Source organism: Epinephelus fuscoguttatus, linkage group LG11 (assembly GCF_011397635.1).
Source record: "Epinephelus fuscoguttatus linkage group LG11, E.fuscoguttatus.final_Chr_v1".
NCBI lineage: Eukaryota > Metazoa > Chordata > Actinopteri > Perciformes > Serranidae > Epinephelus > Epinephelus fuscoguttatus.
In genome coordinates, this window is record NC_064762.1 from 12,127,371 (window position 1) to 12,150,853 (window position 23,483).

General features: G+C 42.5%; 1 protein-coding gene across 3 annotated transcripts in view; it reads right to left on the reverse strand.

Moving 5' to 3' along the window:
- itsn2a (intersectin 2a) overlaps positions 1-23,483 on the reverse strand; it is a 79,165-nt gene that overhangs the window by 15,165 nt on the left and 40,517 nt on the right. For 2 of the 3 annotated variants that reach the window (XM_049589721.1, XM_049589720.1), the window contains exons 10-28: positions 23,062-23,199; positions 22,874-22,980; positions 22,527-22,789; positions 22,293-22,442; positions 20,464-20,604; positions 20,263-20,350; positions 20,024-20,163; positions 14,357-14,496; positions 13,838-14,240; positions 11,867-12,039; positions 11,619-11,679; positions 7,843-8,075; positions 7,718-7,758; positions 7,464-7,630; positions 7,100-7,133; positions 6,852-6,973; positions 4,215-4,311; positions 1,484-1,675; positions 1,206-1,250 (exon numbers count right to left, since the gene is read on the reverse strand). In XM_049589721.1, the coding sequence (XP_049445678.1) occupies positions 1,206-1,250; positions 1,484-1,675; positions 4,215-4,311; positions 6,852-6,973; positions 7,100-7,133; positions 7,464-7,630; positions 7,718-7,758; positions 7,843-8,075; positions 11,619-11,679; positions 11,867-12,039; positions 13,838-14,240; positions 14,357-14,496; positions 20,024-20,163; positions 20,263-20,350; positions 20,464-20,604; positions 22,293-22,442; positions 22,527-22,789; positions 22,874-22,980; positions 23,062-23,199 (2,735 nt within the window). The remainder of the gene's footprint in view (positions 1-1,205; positions 1,251-1,483; positions 1,676-4,214; positions 4,312-6,851; positions 6,974-7,099; positions 7,134-7,463; positions 7,631-7,717; positions 7,759-7,842; positions 8,076-11,618; positions 11,680-11,866; positions 12,040-13,837; positions 14,241-14,356; positions 14,497-20,023; positions 20,164-20,262; positions 20,351-20,463; positions 20,605-22,292; positions 22,443-22,526; positions 22,790-22,873; positions 22,981-23,061; positions 23,200-23,483) is intronic. The other variant, XM_049589722.1, reaches the window with a different exon arrangement.

Below are 23,483 nucleotides of genomic sequence, written 5' to 3' on the forward strand. Positions count from 1 at the left end.
GCAAGAGGAGTGCCATTAGTAAGGGTAATCCAATTAAATTAAATTCAGTTCAATGGAATTTCATTTATCCCAAACGAAATTCTTGCGTCATAGAACACTTCGAATTACAGTAACAACAATTAATGTTCTCAAAACCGTAACAACCAGAACAATCAGTGAGTTCCCCAGGTTAAATTCATGCACTGGGCCTAGGTTTAAACAATAGAGTACTAAATATCAGTCAAAATATTCAAAATATACAAGATATAAAGTGCTTAAGGAGTAAAAAATAAGATCAAAAAGTGCTTAACAGGGTAACAATGGAAGTAAGATAAGTACAAGAGTTAGTAAAAATGAACTAAAATGGGGGACATGAATTTGCTATCCTTGGAAACGCAAATTCGCTAACTGTTCACTAGCTTAACATGCTTAACAGCTAGCTTATCTTGCTAGCATTATTATGTGAATTTTGTAAGCTCAAAGTAAATAAGATAAAATATGTTATTTAGTGACATTTATAAATCTTAGGCAGATTTTTATGTTAGTTTTAGACACAGCCAAGCTAACGTTCTCGCCCTGTTTGCAGTCTTAAGCTAAGCTTAACGCTCTGCTAGCTTTAGCTTTAGTTAACAGACATTCTTGGCAAGAAAGGCACATACACATAGTTCCCAAAATATCAAACTGTTCCTTTGAATGATTTCAAATTATTGGTGCAGTCATTTCAGGTACACTTAAAAGGCAATTTAACATTTACTTTTCTTTTTGTCTTGTTAATTTCAAATTGTGTGAGACAAGGGCTGGGCAATATGGAGAACATCAAGTATCACAATATTTTTGACCATTACATAATGATATGTGATGATATTGTAGGGTTGACTATTGGCACTTTCATAAAATATTTACACAATGAGATTTTTGATGAACATCAGTAATGTTGATACTGGCTCAGTGGATAAAGGCAAATAATAGAACAGTAATGCTGCAATGCAGCCTTTAAAACCAGGAAAACACAACATCTACAATATTATGATATCCAAAATCCAAGATGATATCCAATCTTATATAAGGATACAAATATCGTTTCAATATATTGCCCAGCCCTGTGTGAGACACTGCTCTTTTTAGTATGACACCCAAAACATGTGGTGGATTGAGCCTTTTAAGTGCAGCAGGTTCATGTTCACTGGTGATCCCTCAGTGATATAAACCAACTCCTTAAATCTTACCGTCAGTCTCTCCATGCTCTGACATGGATGAGGAATCTACTGTACCTGCGGTGAGCCAAGTCAATCAATAAAATTGTCAGCAACATGACAGAAGTTTGTTTCTACAGCTGATAAATATCAGTTTACATCTATGCCGACAGTCTTATTTTTACCCCAACAGCACTCCCACAAAAATTCCAGCTACGTGTGTGAATTATTGATTTTCTATGGTGTGACAGAGAAATATTGTCCCTCTGAGAAAAGTAGTTAAGGCAGAAAAAAGCTTGAGGTTTACTCACATTGCTGGCTGGGGTCTGATTCTGTTGTCATCTTGACGTAATTGGTGGGCAGCAGGCCCAAGACCCCGTTGGCTTCTCCTTTCCACCAGTCAGGGTTGGTCTTGTCCAGGATGTTGATCAGCTGACCCTTGGAGAAGCTCAGCTCATCCCGATTGGCAGCTGTGTAGTCGTACATTGCAATAACTTGGCACACTGAGGGTCAGAGGCACAAATGAGGGTTTATAAGGGCATGAGTTTGAGCATGTTGATAAGTTAGAAGCTTCAGTTTAGTGAATTTGTGCCAGCAAATTGGTTTTATGAAGGGCATGTTGGTCTGTTGCTCGGTCCAGACTATCTCAACAACTGTTGGACGGACATTCATGGTGCCCAGAGGATGAATCATGGTGACTTTGGATTCCTCCTGACTTTTCGTCTAGTACCACCATGAGGTTAATATTCGTAATTTTAAGTTAGAGGTCTTGACAACTGTCGGATGGATCAGAATTTGGTACAAACATTTATACACATGGTGTATGTTTTTAATTTCTTCTGGACTATTATAGAGCTCGTAAGTCACGCCCCTTCTGGTAGACCCCCATCGGACCTCTAGGCTCGGAAAATATGAATGGGAGCCAATGGAGAGAAAATTATTATTTTCTGGTCCCAGTCATTAAATGCCTTGGATTACACAAATGTTTTGTGTGGGTCTAAATAATATTTTTTCATGTTAAGAGTTTGACAGTTTATTGTATGATTCTTCAGTTAAAGGCTGTGGAAACAACGTAATGAGAAAGACTACATGTCACCTATGTGATGTCACATCATCACACTTTCCCTCCACTTCTCAACTCAGAGTGCTGCTGCTGCGTCTTCTGCCACGATCTACTGAGTCATCAGATCAATAGCGGTGTGTTTCGTACCCGAATGTCACCATTCCAACAAGAACACTGTTCTTTCTTTCGATTCCCACATGATGTTAAAACTTGGAAGAAGGCGGTGAAGTGTACCAGAGACACAGCCATATTCAGAGTGCGAGTGGTGATATATATCATACGCGCCGAAAGCAGCGAAGAGCTGTAGTCCACAAAGCACTCTCACACAAAACCTAACAGTATCAAACTTCTTCCTGCTAAATTGTAGCCTTCTTTGCACGAAAAAATATATTAAAAATTCACAAACAACATATGTGAAATTCATGGCACAATTCAGACGGGACCAGAAAATAATTTTCATCTAGCCATTGAAATACATTACAAGAAATCGATGTTTAAGGTCCCATGTACCAGAAACGGAAACATGCAACTTACGAGCTCTACTGAAAGGCAACAATACACATGCAGCTCCTGAGTCCAAGACAAATTTCCCTACAGGGACAAGAAGTATAGCAGCTAACGGTGCTAACTCAATAACCAGTGCTAACTACAGCAACAGTGCTGACAGCGCTGACACTGTTACCCCGGGGGCAAACTGGAGGGTGGGCACTAGGCTTCCACAACACCGTTTCAGTGTTAGTGGTAAGTGCTGTATGAGTGCAGTGCAGAGTGGTGGCGATTAGCTAACCAGTGGGACACACTCACAGGGACTCACATGCACTTACATGCATGCGACTGGACCATCTATCACAACAAAGAGCAGAGGGAGCATGACTTCATTATGCACTCAGGACACCCTTAATCCACTTTATCTTTACATAGCAAGATGTCAAATTACCAGCGCTGCTTAATGCAGCACTGTTATGCCACATTACTTATACACTTCCCTTAACTTGTGCAACACAGTACATCTACACTGCGAATTCCGTGCAATATTTATTTATTCCCCAATGTGAACCTCACTGCAAAATGTCTGCTATTAATATTCTTTGCAGTATGCCTCTCTATGGTATCTGCTTTTGTGAGGCAACACTGTTTAAATTGTTCTTACATTGTTTTTAATTTTATATCACACACTGTGTGTTTTAAATCCAATGTACAATTATCTTGTGCAGCTGTCAATATATGCCCATACATACATTCATATATACATATCATTTAAGTGAAAGGTGTATATGGTGTAAATAGTATTGAGTGTATATAGTTGTGTCTAAATTTACTACTTTATATTTTATATTTTTCTTATTCTGATGCATATCTTTTTGTATTTCATCTTAGTTCTATTAGTATTCTTTTGCCATTCAACTTGCTTTTTTATCTGTGCTATTTGAGCTGCTGTAACGTGAATTTCCCCAGTGTGGGATCAATGAAGTCTTATCTTAACGTATCTCATCTTATTAAACAGTGCTTTGCTGTTATGTTGTTTGTTGTTAAGGCAGTGTTGCAGTCACAGATGCGGTACAATACAGGAATAAATCCTGCATTTCTGTGCCCCCCTCATTTCCCTTGCTCCCTTTCCCCTGATCCTCTCCCCTCCTTTGTTTCATCACTGGAAAACATAAGGCAGTTATTGGATATTTTTATGGTTAAAAACAATGCTGTTCAACCATAAAATTCAACAAAATGACAGAAACTACATTATGGTGTTCTGCATTGTGTGAACTCATCCCATGTTGGCACAGGAAGTTACAGTAATTCAATAGGATCTTGATATTTACACCACATTAATGACTATTTCTACGTAAATGTCAAACTCAGAGCCACAGAAACTCATCAGCAATGCTGTCAAAGTAATTTTGGCTTAGAAATATCAGTGTGTCTGCTGGACTATGTAAGACAGAACCAATAAATCATTATGTTTAAAGTGTGTCAGCCGTCACCTGGCAGAGGGGAGGGAGAGGACTTGCTGCTGGAGGGGCCGAGGAGCTTGACGTGAGAGGAATGAAACCAGCCTCTCTGCCGCTTCTTGCCTCGAGCCTGGAGGGGAAAAGAACCAGTGAGAGTAAATCAATCTCCTGCTGGTTCAGTTCTGAATTCTAAATCGAGAGATGAATTGATGAATCGATTTCGTCGGGTGGAGAGCTGAACCTCTAAAGTCTCGGCAGCGCAAACAAACCATACTGAATCATGATGGGTCTTTACCGAGAATTTATATTCGCTGCCATCATGAATCAAGCCGAAGCTCAGTGTGACATCTGTGGAATGACTGAACGATTGCCGTTCAAGGTCTCATCCTACTTTACCAAGTTTAATACAAATCAGCATATTCCTTACTGAGGGCTCTGTACAGTTTGACAAAGCTGTCGTAATCCTCCAACAATGTGAATTCAGATTCTGACTGTCTTGTATGAATCGTCCCCTGGCTGCTTATTTGACTCAGCTGTCTCATTACTGTGTCAAACCATTCACCAGGAGCTTAACCGGAGCTACAGCAGCAGCCTCAGCACAAAGTAGACATTGAGGATTGACCTCTCGCTGCTGTAGATGTATGACCTATAGACAACCCTGTTTTTACCCGTTACCTCCTGTCCACCTCTCACCAGCTCCTCATTGATCTGACAAGTCAGCAAATACAAAGACACCTGCAGCTCCAGCTGTGTTTGAGAGGTAAATTCGCTTAGATCGTGTCAATTTTTAAATGCTGGTAGCACAGTAGATGTGATACATCAAACCTGACCAAGTGTGTCATGTTGCAACACATTTTCCTACGGATGTCTTAAGGCATTAAAGGTGACGTTATTTTTTGTAGTGGGGTTGTATGAGGTACTTATCCATTGTCAGTATATTACATACAGTAGATGTCGGTCCGCAAGTCCCAGTTTGGAGAAGCAGGAAGGAGTACTACTATGGAAGCTAAGCAATGTACTGCTAGGGACAAGGGGCAGCAACAAAATCTAGTTTAGCCACCTAAAAAAAATAAAAGTTCCACCAAAAATATAAATATCAGTTTAAGTGTATGTCATACTGAAAATATTTTCACTGCTTTACCTTGCAGTTAGACAGCCCTTTCCTTTGGCACTACATTGGTGAAGATTCGCAGGTAATCTTAAGTGCTATATAGTGCAGACTTGCTTGAGTTTCAGACGTTTCACCTCTCATCCAAGAGGCTTCTTCAGTTCTTAGTTGTTTACTTCATGACTTAAAAAGCCTCTTGGATGAGAGGTGAATCGTCTTCAAGAAACTCAAGCAAGTCCAGTTGCCTACGATATAGCACTTAGGATAACTTTGGCACTCCTATGCATCTCTCTTTTTTGGTCCGTTCAGTCTCCCTCTGCAAAAGATACAGCTGAAAGTCTGACCCAAACTGCTGATCTGCGGCGTACCACATTGTGCTTATGCGTAGGAATACAGATGTTCTAGGGTTGAGAAAATGTAGTGCTAAAGGTATTGCTACATCTATCACCACTGCCTTCTTCTGTTGTTTGTTCATTAAAATTATGTCCGCTTGGTTAGCCATCACCAGTTTGTCAGTCTGTATCTGGAAGTCCCACAGAATCTTAGCTTGGTCATTCTCTTGATGGCTCGGACCTTGTTCTTTCCGTTAAGCTGACTTTTCAGGACCTGCCTTTGTAGGTATTTGGCTGTGGCCGACTTCCTTATGGCCTCCTCATGGTTCCTATTGGCCTGTAGGACACCATGGTATTTGGAGCTGTCCTGAACATCTGCAGTGCTGCCTTCTGGCAGTTCGACCCCCTTGGTTCTGATCGTCTTCCCTCACTTTGACACCATCTGACTACACTTATCTAGTCCGAATGACATTCCGATGTCATTACTGTAGATCCTTGTGAGGTGGATCAGTGAGTCGATATCTGAAGTTCAAGCCAAGCATCAGAATGGGGAAGAAAGGTGATTTAAGTGACTTTGAATGTGGCATGGTTGTTGGTGCCAGACAACGGGCTGGTCTGAGTATTTCAGAAACTGCTGATCTACTGGGATTTTCACACACAACCATCTCTGAAGAATGTTTCCAGCACCTTGATGAATCTATGCCACGAAGAATTAAGATAATTCTGAAGGCTAAAGGGGTCCAACACGGTACTAGCAAGGTGTACCTAATAAAGTGGCTGGTGAGTGTATATAAAATATGTTTTACTGTTGCCCCCACCTACAACACTACACAGCTGAACTACCAACCACTATGCACTGAAGCCCCTGACTATGGATAAGTACCTCATATAACCCCACTTCAAAAAATCTTAACAAGCCATTAAAAACATTCTTCATGTTATCAAATATTTCATCTGAACATTTTCTCAGCGTCCTTCAAACAGTGAAATTAAAGACCGTTTCTGTGGAGATTCAAATATTCCCCACTATGACTGATTACTCATACCAATACAGTGCTTCAAGGTGCAACTGACCTTGAACTGCACTTGAGCATTAAGAGCCTAATTAATTTCTGAAATAAAACTTTGTCACTGACAAGTTTTTACACTCTTACTTTATTCTTTTATTCAGAAAAAGACAAAAAAGACCACTTCAGCTTTAGTAGGGCCCCTGAAGATCTTATGACTGACCTGCAGTTCCCCGAGCCACCAGCCAGTGGAGTTCTTGGCCAGGACCACGATCAGTTGCCCAGGAGACAGACGCAGCTGATGCATCGTCGGGGCAACAGCGGTGGTGACTGCCTGGGCGATCTCTGTTGACCAAACAGATATAGCTGAGGATGAATATAGATCAGGTAAATGTCAGAGGTATAATGGAGTTAATCAGCAGACTGTGACAGCCTGTGTGTGTGTTCAGTGTTTGTGAGCAGCTGTCTCACCTGGCTTTTTGACCGGAGCTCCAGGTTTTGATGCCTAAATGAATAAAATAGGAGTTAAAAAAGGGGGTAAGGTAACAAACAAGTACATTACATTTAAAATTAAAGACAAAAATGGGGAAAAAAGTAATGTTAGCCTTGCTACTAATGGGTCACTTTATAGATCTATGTCAAATAATGTTTGGACTTGTCACAAGTTCCCAAAAACTCTTATTTTCTCTAACTAGCAATAAAAAAAATCAAAAACTATGACTTATCTTTGCCTCACATGTAACATTCTATATACTAAAAACAGAATTATAAACACAAACGTTCCAATTTTAGGTGAGAAACAGGAAAAACTTTTTTACTATACAGGTTGACTCACCTCTGGTTCAACAGGTCGGACATAATTGGAGGGGAACACCCCGGTCTGATCCCCGATGCACCCTCGCCACCACTCTCCTTCCCTCTCTGTCACCATGACAACATCTCCCTCAACAAACGTGAGGTCCCCCGCCTCCGGGCTCTCGTACGTGTACAAGGCCACATACTCTGGTTGGGATAAAACACAGTAGAGTGAGTCAGAGCCACATGTGCGACAGTTGGCTCGCCTTTATTGTGCAGATAAACTTTACCTACCCTCAAGCTGAACAGAGTCTGTCGTGTCGAACGCATCCACCCTAGAATGGGAACAACACGTGGTTAATTTAGTGTCATGGTCGGCTAACAGAAAAGTGTCTGTGTACGTCTATGTGTCTTCATACTCTGTGTTTCCACCCGTCTCCAAAGTGACGTAGCTTTTTGGGAACCATCCCTGCGTCCCATTGAGCTGCCCCAACCACCAGTCGTCCCTCTGCTGCAGCACGCTGATGATGTCACCCTGTGAGAAGCTCAGCAGTGCGGTGATGACGTCGCCCGCGCCGGAGGAGAGGTTGAGGTGAGTTTCCGAGGTGGCTGACCACGAGGAGACGGCTCGAGCCAGCAGGGGGACGGAGGACTGAAGGGTGAGATAAGAAAATAAGAGTAGCAGGGTTTCACTTTGGAGCAAATCATCTCTGAAATCAAAGATAAAACCAGCCTCTAGGCGACTCATCTAGATACAGAGCGAGTTAACACTTTCTGACCATGAGACCCACTAACACTGATGTTACCCACTGGGAGATGGAGATCTGTAAATGTCTGTGTGACCCACAGAAAACCAGAGAGAGAGAGAGAGAGAGAAGAACTCTCAGTAGGGAAAAGCTATAAATACAAATCCATGCTGCTGTGGAGGATGTGTGTGTGTGTGTGCGTGAATGTGTGTGTTTGTGTTGGTGTCAGCAGCAGACCGTGTACTCCAGCCAGACCTAGTTAGTTCCCCGCCAAAGCCTGTTTATAGCTCAGATATACTATGAAGGCAGACACCGACGACACCAAAAAGAAGCCGAGCAGGGTATATTTAAACCTGCATTAATGAGCTTGTTGTTCTACCTGGGGGCAGAGCAACACGCTGTGAACACAACACTGACATATAATTGATATTAACCAGAACCACGAAGCACAATCACAGACTCTCTGTTTATTTTAGGATTGATTTTAAAAGCTTACTGATTACTTTTAAGTCACTTCATGGCCTCGTTCCAGATTAAATTTCTGACCTTTTAATCTCTTATGAACATCTGTGTGGTTTGAGATCCTCGGGCACATTTCTTTTGTTTGTTCCAGAATCCAGACTGAAGACTAAAAGTGTCAGAGCCCCAAGACTCTGGAAGGACCTGCCCGAGGACATACGGCTGTCTGAGTCTTTAAGTCTCTCTTAAAAACTACTAGAGTACAAGAAACATGCTTATCTAATGATATTGAAAACTGATAAAGCCCGTGTTAACCTTTACAGATTTTCAACAGATTCTCAATACAGAAAAGTTTCTGATATTCTGATAAAATGACGCTAACAACAGGAGGCAGCAGCTTGGGAGATGGACCTTCAGTCGGCAGCTGTAGCGGCTTGAATTCAGCCAGCTAAAAACCACCCCAGCGTCGGTTGTCACAGCAGGCTGGTAGCCTGGTCTAACCTGTGTAAAGGCAGCAACAGAAAGTTTGCTGATCCAAAAAGGTTGCCTGTAGTGGCGTGGAGTGAGGTGGACGACACACTGTGATTTGAGGTTCTAGCTATCATTAACTACATAAACTTGAAGCTGTAGTCGTGAGCCTTTAGTTGGTGAGCTGCAGCAGCACCTGGTCTGAACTATGTAACAGCAGCAACAGAAAGTTTTTTTGGTCTGGCATGGAGTCGGGGCTGTTCAGTCTCCCCTGAGGTGCAGCCTGCTCTTTTCCCAAAGAGGTGGTCTGTAGTGGCGTGGAATGAGGTGGACGACACACTGTGATTTAAGGTTTTAGCTAACAACAACATAAAGGTGAACTTGAAGCATTTAGCTGGTGGGCAGCAGCAGCACTGGGTCTAAACTATGTTACAGCAGCAACAGAAAGTCTACTGTTTCGTCAGGGAGTCTGGGTGTGTGCATGGGTGTATCATGAGACAGTGGACCCCCGGGTACAGACATGCAGAAGGCCCCACTTGCTCTACTACACAGGAGCAAGACACAAGCTTTATGGTTGTTGAGCCTCTTTTTGTTGTTGTTTTGCATTTCTTTGCAGTAAGTTAGTGCGTCGCTGAAGTTGTTTTATGCTTCTTAGTAATCATTTCGGTCTCTTTGTAGCTATTTTGTGTCCCTTTGTGTTTGTTTAACTCCCGTTTGTCATCATTGTCAGTCTCTTTGTGTCTCTTTGCAGCTGTTTTGCATGTCCTTGTAGTCGTTTTGCATCTCTTTAAAAATATTTCAGTCAGAGAGCATATTCTGATTTTATCTGAGCTGTCTCTCTATTTTATTGATTTTAATTCTCATTCATTATCTTGATTTCAGTCTTGGCCTCATTGTACTTCATCTTTTATTATGATGACATTTCAATTAGTTTTACTCTCCATCTGTTTTATTGTACAGCACTGTGTGACTGCGTGATGAAAGGTGCTATATAAATAAAGTTTATTATTATTATTATTGTTGTATATGGCAACACATTAGCAAACATTTGCTTATTTACACATCTAGCAGAGAAACATCAGCATTCATTCAGAGTTATGGTTTTTGGTTCAATAATCTCCTTCATGCTCTACTTCAACTTTGCTCATTTCTGATCCATTCATGAATTTACTAATATATCTTTGTATGTCAAAATGTCCTAAGATTTAGTTTTAGTACATCCTCTCTGTATATATTTAAGGAATATATTTTTTTTGTGTGTGTGTGTTTTTGGTTTTTGCCTCTTTTCTTATGTTTTTGGTTATCTCTGTCCTTTACTTTCTCTTTTTAAAAGCATCATTTCAAATGCACAAATGGAAACCTGACACATTTTTGGAACTGCTCCTGCACTGTAGTTTGAGCATCTGTTAATAAAAACAAATCTTTCAGCTTCACAGTGGGCAGAATCACTTTGCACAAGTCGATAAAGTTACATGCTGATTAAATGCTTTGGGGCATGTAAACACACATCTTTTTAAACACTTTATTTAGCGTTGATGTTGACAGTGATGTTAGAATCTTTAATCAATGGGGATTTCAATCAGATTCAAGAAATATTATCTGTGTAACCGCAGCTAATGAGCACAGGTAAATGTGTGTAAATGCTGCCCCCCTTAGTTCAGGTACAACGTGTTGTTGTTGTTTCTCCTCACAAAACTGAAGGGCAAATTGTACTCAGCACATCTAAATTCCTGTGGATAAACTGCGGGGATAGAAACACTCACTTTAATTATTCATGATGCTTTCTTTCTTGTGACATCTTCAAAGTGAATGTTTAGACTATTCCTTCACTTTTTCTTTTTTTAGGACTTTTGGGGCTCAGTTGTTGACATGATGACTAAGCCCTGGGACAAGAAATGAAAAGTAAATAACAGCAACATCACGCAGAGGCTCTGACTCAGGGCCCCCTCTGAGCTCCTGGGCCCCTGGGCCAGGGCCCGGTAAGCCTGTTTGGTAATATACCTAATCTAATGAGCTGAAAGAAGATGAAAACGCTCCGTATAGCTAAGGGGAACTGCAGGATTGGATGATGATTCTCTGTGGGTTTGTCATTACAAGTGTCTCCTTTCACATTGCTCATTTGATCTATCGTTAATGTAGAAATATGAATTAAAGCAGCTTTAATCTTAATAAACTGTCAGAGCAGGGAGGCCCGAGATAATCCAAAAGCTCATGACAAGTGCTCTAGAAACCTTTAGAAAATAGATTATGGGAACTTTTTGTCCTTGTGATGCCTGACAACAGAGAGCAAATAATGAAAGGATAAGAAACTCCCATGTTGCTCCTGTTAAACATGGTTATTCTCTCCAGTAAATAAATCCTGAGCAGACACAGCAACAAAACAGAGTTTCAATTTGCATCTGGAGCAAGTCCCCGAGAAGTTCATCTGTCCATTAGGAGTGAGTTTCCTTTTAAGTGAACTAAGTAACTAACCCAATTTACTGCGTGCCGGGAGTGAAAAGTAAATATAGGTTGGATGTTACCTGTGAAGCGTCTGATTGGGCAGGAGCGGTGCTGTCACATGCTACCTCCCCATCTGGGACTCTGGGTAAAACAGGAGGGACAAACCATTAGGGAAGGAGACAACACAAGAATAAAAACAACCCAACAGTGCTGTGGCGTACATTACAAAGCCCACAGTGACAGTTACAGACACAAACCATCCTATGTTCAGTGTCGGGGAACTGAAACATCACAGGAAGTGTCTCATGTGTTTCTTTCTCTGTGTTACCCTGTGTTTAGCGGCGGTGGCAGCGCACAGGACATCTTTCCAGGTGAAGACGGGCCGGTCTCAGTAGCAGAGGGTTTAGGACATTTCTCTGCATAACTCTGGGGGAACCAGCCCTTGTTTCCACGGTAACTCCCACACAGCCAGCCGGGCTCACCGACGGTCTGCTCATCCACCTGCATCATGGAAAACACAGCTCAGTCAAACACAATCAGACGTAACAAGGTGACGGTGATAAACATGTTGTTTCCCAACTGCAGGCCTGTTTTGGACCAATCAGGAACAATTATTGTTACACAGCAGTCACACACAGTTAGTGCATTCAGACATCCATCACACACAGACTGCTTCACTGTCAGTTTCACTTGAGTAGATCTGACAATGAGAATCAGCACCTCCAAGTCTGAGGCCATGGTCCTCAGCCGGAAAAGGATCTTGGGATCTTGCTCACGAGTGAGGGTAGGATGGAGCGGGAGATTGACAGGCAGATTGGGGCAGCGTCAGCAGTGATGCAGGCGCTTAACCGGTCTATTGTGGTGAAGAGGGAGCGTAGCCAGAAAGCGAAGCTCTCGATTTACCGGTCGATCTATGTTGCAACCCTCACCTATGGTCACGAGCTCTGGGTAGTGACCGAAAGAACGAGATCGCGAGTACAAGCGGCTGAAATGAGTTTCCTCCGCAGGGTGGCTGGGCTCAGCCTTAGAGATAGGGTGAGGCACTCAGACATCCGGGAGGGACTCGGAGTAGAGCCGCTGCTCCTCCACATCGAGAGGAGCCAGTTGAGGTGGTTCGGGCATCTGGTAAGGATGCCTTCCGGACGCCTCCGTTGGGAGCTGTTTCGGGCATGTCCAACCGGGCGGAGACCTCGGGGCCGTCCCAGGACATGCTGGAGGGATTACATCGCCTGGCTGGCCTGGGAACACCTCGGGGTTCCTGCGGAAGAGCTGATGGAAGTGGCTGGGGAGAGGACTGTCGGGGCTGCCCCCGCGACCCGGACCCGGATAAGCGGAGGATGACGAGTACGAGTACGAGTATGAGTCTTTATTGTAAAACTATAATCTAGAGGCTGATACATACAAAGATTGTCATGTAGAAATGTCACATGGACACCTTTTTAATAGAAAAGTACTTTTATTTAAAATAATTTATGATGGTATGTTGACACATTTCAGGCCATCACATTGATTAAGAAACTGCACATAAACAAAATGTGTAATTTGAGGAGTATATGCATTTTTGTCATGGCAATGTGTAAAAAATTATGCAAAAATAAACTGTTTTTTAATCTCTTCATACTTGTTTTTTCTGTCAAAGTCATTTTCTGGTGAGATATCTGTACCTTTATTTTAAGGTAGCCGACTTCACCCACCACTGATGCTAGCTTACTATAAAGCAGGCTGATGTGATAATAAAAGTGAAAGTGAATGTTAATCGTTGTTATTTTAATGTGTGTTACTGTAATTTGAAGCATTCTCTAGCATAAGAATTTCCTTCGGGATAAAGAAAGTTCATTGAATTGAATTGAAAAGCAGGTACTCCTTTACATAATCATAAACAATGTGTAAATGTTTTATCAAACACTTGTTAATTAGAGATTTATGAGTTTTTTACTTCCACTTACATCTAACTATCTAACATAAAGTTGTCTTGCTGTGTCAAATTATGAGGTGATGCTAATGACAGCTGAGATGTGGTTCATAGAAACAAACTTTACACCTGACCTGTACTGATTCAAAAACTAAATTTCTAATTTCTATCTATTTTCAGAAACTTTCAAGACCATGATTTTTGTCCCTCAAATTCACAAACTTTCAAGGGTTCAAGGACCCATGGGAACCCTAAAAAAAAATCAATGGGGGTTGTCAGAAACATAACGTTTGGAATACTTGGAAAATAAAATGCAGTATTTTTATGCATCAATGTTAAATGCGTGAGTCACACACGTGCGTGTGTGTGTGTGTGTGTGTGTCGTACCTCTATGAGGCCGTCTGCGTCGATACTCAGCTCGTCTGCGTTTCGGGCGACGAACGAGTACAGAGCTCTGTACGTGGTCAGCTTCAAGGACTTCTGAGCCACCAACACCGGCTGCTTCTGTCCTTCTCTCTCTTGCTCCTCTTTCTTCCTCCTCTCCTCCTCCTCCTCTTTCCGTTTTCTTTCTTCCTCCTCCTCCCTCTTCCTCTTCTCCTCCTCTTCCTCCTCTCTCCTTCTTCTCTCCTCTTCCTGTGCTTTCTCCTGGGCTGCTCGGAGGCGAGCCTGTGCCTCCCTCTCCTCCTCCTCCCTCTGTCTGGCCCTCTGCTCCTCCAGGAGCCTCCTCTGACGCGCCTCCTCTTCCTCCCTCTTCTCCTTCTCTCTTCTCTCCTGCTCTAGCTTCGCCTGTCTGTGGGAAGTAAAAGCAGATTTTTTAAAGCTCGAGACAGAAAATGTGTTTTATTAGAATCATTAGATTCAGGTAAAGTATGAGTGATCTGCAGTCACATGCTCCTTCACACTCACCTGGCGGCCTCTTCCTCCTCCCTCCTCCTCCTCTCTGTCTCCTCCTCCCTGCGTCTCTGCAGCTCCCTCAGTTTCTCCTCTTTGACTCTGTGCAGGTCGTCCAGGACAGCCTGCTGCCTCACCTGCTTCTCCCTCAGCTCCTGATGCAGCCACAGAGCGTACGATGCATTAGAGAGATATAAAAGACACGAGCAACGACCAGTTTAACAGTTTAACAACGCAGAAAGTGTTATTACCAGGCACAGAGCACAACACAACTATATACAAGCTTTTAATCTGCTCCAACAACAAAGTGGCTAAAGTGGTGGATGTTACGGCAGCATGTTAGGGCCATTGTGAATAGGGAAAACAAAAACAGAGCTGAGGGAGGGAGGTTATATCCAGAATTTTGAGATTAAAGTTGTTAAATTACAAGACAAAAACTCAGTGATGAAATCACATATCTAGGCTAATCCTAAACACATATTAAAAGCTGTATTGGTAAAGACTGAGTTCACATCATATTAAAGATGGGAACCTGATGATTGATTTCAGATGCAGTTTAGCATTGACTGTCAGGTTTTTCTAGTCATAAATATATAATAAACGTTATATTTAGTATGATATTATTTGTAACCCTACTAACAGGTAGATTGCTGTTATTAAATTGGAAGCAAACGGGGCTGCTGCCCATTCTGCCCTCATGAAGGGTGTGATGCACCACTTGTATTTGGAAAAGATTAAATTCTCATTAAGAAGGTGTGAAAACAAATTCTACCAGATCTGGCATCCTGTTACAGACCACTTTAAGAAAGCTGCACTAAGTTCTTCTCCAAATAAGTCCAGCTTAAATGACACAAAACATGGTCAACATGACATCCTACCAGCCGAGCATATGGCGTGAATTGACTCAAATGCAGCAAAGTATTTGTTAACTGAGGAGTATAAGGTATGACGCATGCTAAGCTAATTGTAATAGTAAATTAAAATCTTTCTGTCATTCACAAACTTTCCTCTGCCTGCTCTCCCTTTGGTCTTTCTTGGTCTTTTGTTATATAAAGTACGACTTTTTGCGTCTTATAAATGTATCGTAAAATAAAGTGTGATATGGTTAATCCAACCTTGCAAAGTGAAGCAATGTGGATCCTTAGGGGGAAAAGCACTATTTTTTCTATTGTTTTTTCTCACAAATTTATTACTGTATAATCTCTGAGAATTTTTGCGTTTTTATCTAAAAATGTACAACTTTAATCTTGGAGTTTTTATTGGAATATAACTCCCCACTCCCTATTACGCCACCGTAGGATGTAGGTAGAGGGGGGTTTACACACCCAAATATTATATGAATGAGGTCTCACATAATCAATTAACATTCTTGGTCTAATCTGATACAAAGTACGGATTATTACATCTTATTAGCATACTGTAAAATAAAGTGTGCCCTTGGTGGCGTCTGTGGAGATCCAACTTTAAAGTAAAGTGATGCAGTTCATGAATTTGTGACTTTAATCTCAGAGTATTTCTGAGTTTTTGTCAAAAAAAAAAAATGTACAACTTTAATCTGGGAAATTCTAAGTTTTCATTGAAAAATTACCCCCCAGTCCCAGCTCTGTATTTTTTTAACCTTCAATGTCCCTACTACACTGCTGTAGTATGTATAATAGTAGTGCATATTACATTTGTTCTGAATCTATAGAAAGAAGTAGATGTGTTGTAAAACTCATCTCTAAAAAAAACTGTTTGGTGCAGTAGTGCAAGCATGCAGAACAGTCCACAAACTGACAGCCATTCACAGAAACATGCAGATGTGTGTAAATATATTTATATACAGTATATATAAGCTGAGCTTCTTTTTCTTTCCTTTCTAAAACAAAACTTATGCAGGTTAAGCATTCTGTGCGAGTGTGTTTTACCCTCAGGGTGCATCCTGTTTACACAAAAAACACAGTCTAGAACAAATCCCATGGAGAGAAACGACAAAAAAAGAAAGAAAAAAGAGGAAGACATGGTACCAAAGCAGAGCTCCATTTAATAATGAGTCAAAGGACAAAAAACAGCTGAGGATGAGCGAACAGATCGAATCATCACGGGATGAAAAGGAAGATTAAAGATTGTGGCTTTGGGGGAAGACAAGAGGTGAGGTGAAAAAAAAGAAACCTAATCAGGAGGGACGGAGAAAAAGATTACACAGTGGGAGGTGGCGACAGAGAGGAAGAAAGATAACCTTGATGAGGAGGAAGAGCTGACTGAGGCAGGCCAGCAGAGACAGAAGGCCCCGCAGGACACAGTCATCCATATCCCCAAGCTATGAGAGAAACACAGTGTGATGACAGAGGGAGGGAGAGGGAGGATGGAGGAGGGCGGAGAACGAGATGGACAGAAGGTAGGACAAGTGTGGTCGAGATAAAAGGAGAACAGGTGAATTGCATTGTGGATGAAAGAAAAGAAGCATCAGACAGAAACAAAATAAATGTGAATTAATAAGAAAGAAGTCCAAGTGGAGGGAAGCAGAGGAAAAGAGGGAGAAGAGAAAGAAGTTAAAAGCTTTAAAAAGCAGTTAAGAGAAGAGAGGCATCAAACACACCAAAAGAGAAAGAGCAGGCGTTTGATGCTGCAACTATTAGCATCACATTGACGATATACTGTGAGACTGCATGACATCATTCATCACAGGCATCAAATTCTCAGGCTCTCTGCCAGCGAGTGTGTACATCTAAGTCTCTACGTGAGCAATAACAGTTAGGTAACGAGGCTCTCTCTGCCTGAGGGGTGAAACTCTAGAGTTACCATGACCAGCCGAACAAGATTTCACAGCAGCGTTTTAAGTGTGAAACTCCCTTTTTTGTTTTATTCCAATAATCCACTGCTGAGGGAAAGAAACCAAATATTGGTGTAATCCATCATGTAGTCATGCTGCTTCATTTTGTTGTATTATTCTGAAACGTCTGTGCTGAAATGTGAGTCGATACATGATTCCCAAATAAAGTTAGGGCCTCAAGAGCCATATTTCAAAGGAATAGGTTTAGAATATGCACTTACTGTTTTCTTGCAGAGAGTTAGATAAGAAAATTACCACTTTAGAGCCTGTGCATTAATTTTGGAACGAGCCAGCTGATTAGCTTAGCCAGCATAAAGAACGGAAACAGAAGGAAACAGCCAGCCTGGCTCTCTCCAGAAGTTAAAAAATAAACCTACTAGCACATCTGAAGTTTGCTAATTAACAACACATCTTCTTTAGTCAGTGCACAAACAGAAATGAAAAGTAATTAGCTCTCAGCTTTAGCCTACTCAACGGACAGATGAGCGGTGTCAATCTTCACATCTGACACCTTTTTCCCACCAAAATTAGCATGTGGGTTTTAAACGTTTTTTAAGCCCACTAAAGATAGTTGACAGACTCCATTCCTATTGCCAGTAGGCAAGTATACCTTTCTGTTTTGTTTTATTCCACGTGTGCTGCATTTGACGTCACAAATGTGCCAAAAACAGGTTAGTAAACAGTAGAAAGCAGCATGGAAGCCAGTGGAAATGTGATGGTTGTTACTTCATTTCCATTTATTCAGTCTCTCTTTCAAACTCAGTAGGCCCGTTTCCACCGCAGGAACTTCGGGGTAATTTTATGGGGCCGGGGCCGTTGGTGCGTGTCTCCACCGCAGGAACCACCCCCGAAGGACAGAGTTCAGGAACTTTTACAGGGGCTAAACAAGTCCCTGCCTCGGAGTAGGTACTCAGAATGGCCCCGAGAAACTCCTGGCTGGGGCTTAGGGTTTACTTGGTGCTGACTGGATATACTCAAGACGGGATGTGACATTTTGTAAATAACAACATGGTTATCGTAGATTAGCTGGGCTAACCGTTAGCTGTTAGCGGTGTCTGTGAAAAAAATATTTTTTCCAGCGGATATCTTAGTTACAACATGATTGAGCTAGCAAAGCAGTTTTGTGTTGCTATGTGTGATATTTATTCAGTTTTGGGAAATCACGATGTCTAGAAAGCATCAGCTGACAGGGACAGCTAACAGCAGCAGCAAAGCTAAAATCAGGACGTCATCTGTTAAAAGTCTCCCGTTGTCAGATACGACATGAAACTACTCCAGTTAGCTCAATCATGTTGTAACTAAGACATCCGCTGGAAAAAAATATTTTAGTTATTACAGACACTGCTAACGGCGTCCCTGCGCCCCTACGTCGCCCCTGTCAAAATGGTCGCGCAACGATTACGTCACATACAGTGCCCGGTAACTTTACAGGAACCTTCCTCCTACTCCTCTCTCTCAGTGGAGACACGGCGGTTGAGAGGGCCAAGCGAGAGGACGTTCCTGTAGTAGTTCCTGCCCCCCAAATAGTACCAGGAACTTCTTCAGTGGAAACGGGCCTAGTGCAGACCAATTTGGAGCGATGTTCACTCGTTGCTTGGATGGAACCAAATGGAATTTATGGCTGAGATGACGAAGAGTCACCAGCAAAGTTGCGAACATTAGCCAGTCCACCCAGGTGCCATGTCTCCATCACTGCTGATCAGAGCGAGAGCCGATAAATACTTGTGACTGCAGAGTCATTTGTCTCGAGCATGAATGCCAATTGTGACCTTTCCCACTAAAAGAAAAAAGCTGGACGTTAGTGGGTGTTGGTGGAGTTTTTTTATCCAGTGGGAAAGGGGCTTCTAGTTCCCGAAACGTCAAACTATTTTATTGATTGCAATTTAAATATACATATATTTTTATATATGTGCGTGTCTGCTCAGTCTGCTCGACTGACAGGCATCTTAATTTACCACAACTCCACTGAGGTACTTCACGACAGGGTTGGGCAATCAGATGAATATATTGTCTATGTGCGATTGGCTGAGTACATTGCTGGATGTTTTGTTGAAAGTCGACTTTTGTAATTTTATTTTGTTACTTAAATTATCTGCCTCTTAAGAGTGTGTGGGAGTCACTGTTCAGTGGGCAGCTGGCACAAGGCGAGAGCGAGAGAGAGCGTATAGATCAGCATATGTTCCACATCTAACCTTGTGCATTGTTTGTTTTGACCAAACCAGAGTTGATGATTGTTGGATCAGTGACCAACTAAGACAGTTTTGGTGAGTTTTATTTTGTTTCTGTTGAGTTTGAATCAATGTGTTATGGCAATTAAGTTAGTCTTAGTTAGGCGAAAGAGAGAAAGTTAAATTCAGAAGGTGTACAGTTGTATTTTTCTGTTTGATTAGAAGAACAGGTGTAAGAATATTTCCTTTGTGAGTTTATTTTGTTTATTCATTAGAAGAAAAGTAGCTAAGAGAGTTTGTGGAACGTAGCGAACACACTGCTTGAACAGCAGTTGTGTGTGGCTTGAACACATCTCCCAGCCGCACACACAACTGCGCAAATATACTGGCAATTGCTGGTTGCTGGGCTGACAGTGGACGGTTGCTCAAACCTACTTCACAGTATTTCTTGACTTTCTGTCTCCAACAACTAACCAAGACATTGGAGAGTGGTGAACTGAGCTTTCTCCAAACTAAAATCTTTGGTTGACATCAAAGTTTTTCTACAACCTGTGGTCTGAGCTACTCTGCAGTGGCCTGACCCGACTCTTCCTGGGCTAATTTAGGTTGTGTTGGATTCAAATAGTCTAAACTCCTCTGAGATGGGCTAAAAATGTCACTACCATCCTCCGTCTCCCGAATCAGTCTGTGCTGACCACTGACCTTAAGCTCCTTGTTGTACTGCTCCATCTGGGCCAGTTTGTCTGTGGTCTCTCTCTCCAGAGTGTCAAGCTGGTCCTTCAGCCTCCGACAGTTCACCCCTTTCTCCGTCACGCTCCCAGTCAGAGAGGTCAAAGTCACGGCTACGAGGCAAAAGTTTAAAGGTCAGATGCAAGTGAGAGAATTCAGCGACCGATATGACGTCTGCGTGTTTGTGTAAGCAGAAGGTGTTTGTAACCCACAGGGGATTTTGTTTAGGTTGATGTTTCGCAGCTTCTCTGTCAGTCTCTGTTGCTCAGGGACCAGCTGTGACAGCTTCCTCTGCCAGTCCTATTGCAAACACACAGTCATAAACACACAAACAGAAAATTACAAAAATGCATTCATGAGCGTAATTTAAATGTTTGACAGGGAGGGACTGAAAACGAAAGTTTTTCTTTAACCTCAAACTGAAGCTGCAGTGTGTTGATCTCTACGATGCGCGAGTCCCTCTTCTGATTGACAAGGTCCACCTCTGCCTTCAAGATCCGCCTCTTGCTCTGAGCGTCACGGAGACGGTCGGAGATCTGCTTGTGCTTGTTGCCCTGTGAGACCGGGCAGTTGATATCAGTATGTGTACATGCTTTCTGGCAAGAGTTTAAAGGTTCTGTATGTAACTTTCACAAAATCCTCATAATTAGAAACACCTCTCTATGAGGCTGTTAAGTGAACTGCAGTCAGCATCCTGTTCTCGCACTCCAGAGCGCACACTCTGTAGGTACTAGTGAGTACCTGGGCATCGGCCATGTTGTGACTCCATGATACTAAGCAGCTAACTGTTGCAAATTATCTTAGCTGACATTACGAAGCAACCTAGACAGCTAACTTTAGCTTTGTTTATGGTTACCGCCTTGGCCGCCACTGTATCATTCTTGGCTGGTAAAAAGCACTTTGTAAAGTTACATAATTTATTGTTGGCTAAGTCAATATAATCTGTAATAATACATAATTAAGTATCACATTAGGATTACATTAGGTGGTGAAAAAATTTGGCAAGCTAGCCAACTAACACATCTACTCAGATAGTATTTCGCTTGCAAGAACTTTAGCGAGCAAGGAAGTTAAGGTAGCAAGCTAGCTGTAACTAAGCTATGTTGTATTAATCTGGAGTTAGTTGCTTTTTAACGTTAGGCGATAAAGTAATTTTTAGACAGCAAGCTAACGAATTTACCTGCCAGACGAGGCGCTGGAATCTGGGTGAATTAGAACATGCTATATCACTCAAGACAGCATTTTGCTATGTTAGCTTGCTAGCAATTCTTCCGTGTTAACAGGCAAGCTAACGTTCGCTAACAAAAGTCAGTTATATCACAGTATATTTCTTGTTGGTGCTTCGTGTCAGGTTAGGATTTCTTTTCAGCACCAGGGGAACTGAAATTATGATATGGGGCACTGAATCTGATGGATTTACTGTTTATCAGACAACAAATGAGACAAGAATTAGCTAGCTAGCACAGCTTGCGGACCTTCCTCCTCATTCTCCGCCACTAGCACCCAACTTTCCCGTGAGGAGAGTGGATGGCAGCACGGACCTTAGCCGCTGTAGCAACCCCAGTGCCAGGGTTCACAGCAAAAGAAAGTTTACTGATCTGGCAGAGACTTGGGGTGATCGAGAGGGCAGTCTAGAAGCAAATCCTCAGGGTGCTGAGTCTTGTTCTGGCTGAATTTAAGTTGCTACAGGGTGCTAAGTGAGGGTTTGTCTTGTGTGTGTACATCTTAGCTAATGTTAGCTGGTGTTGCACACTGTTAACACTGCAGCGGAGCTGAAGGGGGGCAAGGCTCTAGGGCAGTGGTTCCCAACTGGTCCAGATTGGTCCTTAGTCATTAGTTCAAGATCCACAAAATTTAATTCAGCATCACACTTGCGCTTGGCCATGTCGTCAAGCTAGTTTGTTGTTTCTGTTTAGTAGATGTCTGTTATTCACCTACTCTACAACAAAATAAAATAAAAGCGTGTGCAGGAAATTCACTGTACATCCAAAAAAAGTGCGTTTTTTTAAATTTTTTTAACACGTTTGTGAGTCACTTGGTCTGTTCAGAATGGACCCATGACCCACCAGTTGGGAACCCCTCTACTAGGGTACATACATCAAGGCACACCCTTTGGATTTTCCTGGAAAATTTAGCCCAGGTCCTTTACATAGATGTCAATCCACAGGCCATATGAGGATTACATGTATAAAGTTGCATACAGAACCCTGAAGTGCATATTTGAGTGTCAGTGCAGTCTCACCACAGCCTCTAGCTCCAACTCTAGACTCTTCTTTTTGGCCCTGAGTCTGGAGATCTCTTCCTGCTCTCCCTCTCTCCTCCTGCCAAGCTCCTCTCTCTTCCCACGCTCCCACTCCTCCCTCCGCTGGCGCTCCATCTCCTGCTTCGCCGCCTGAAAGTACGAAAGAACTTGGTCACCGGACATGCCAATCTGGACGTTCGGCATCTCACATGTGAGGCCACTTCGCCTACTTACCTCCTTCCTTTCCAGCTCTCTCAGCCTCTCCTCCTCCCTCTGTCTCTCCATCTCCCTCTGCCTCTCCAGCCGTCTCTCCTCCTCCAGCCTCCTCCGGTTCTCCTGCTCCCTCGCCTCCCTCTCCCTCCTCTCATGAGCCTCTCTCTCCTCCCTTTCTCTCCTCTCCCTCTCCTTTCTTTGCTCTTCCTCCAGAGCCAGTCGACGTTTCTCCAGCTCAGCGCTGCCTCGCGCAAAGTTCTCCTTCAGCTTGTCCTCGAAGGAGACTAAGAGGAAGAGGAGGAGACCGGTATGACACAGAGGAAGACCAAAGGCTTATACATTTATAAAACATACAGGACAAGTCGTACCACTGCTCTTTGGCTTCTGTGCAGGTTCTATCTCTGGTGTGTCCAATAAACAGGGAGTTGTGTAGGGGCCTGTTCCATTAACAAGCTCACTGGGCTTGGTTCCTCCTCTGAAATGAAAAAAGAAGAATCTCTGCGGTTGTAATCATGAATATATTGATGAACCCACAGAGTCAATCTGTCTGTGTTACCTGAGAGAGGGAGGCACCAGATCTTGAGGCAGTGTGAGGGGAAGAGGTCGGCCAGTTTTAGCCATGTCCACCAGGTGCATGGCCAGAATGAACTCATCAGCTTGTAGCTGACCGTCCTTATCCACATCCGCCAACGTCCTATTCACACACAACACAGTAACTCACATTGTAAAGCAATAAAGAGGAAATTTGTTACTTTTTTGGTGAGACTATCACGATTTTAAAGCAGCATGATTGTTTTCTTTAGAGGCAACGGGACAAGCTGTAAACAAATTATCACCCCATAAAGTTGTTCTGGGGAAAAAGCTGGCAAACAGGGCTCTCATTACCGAAAAAACATCCTAACTGCTTGTCTAGACGAATCCTATCTTCCTATTTCAGAAGCAATTGCTAAACTCCTTAACTGGCTGTGTCCCATACTA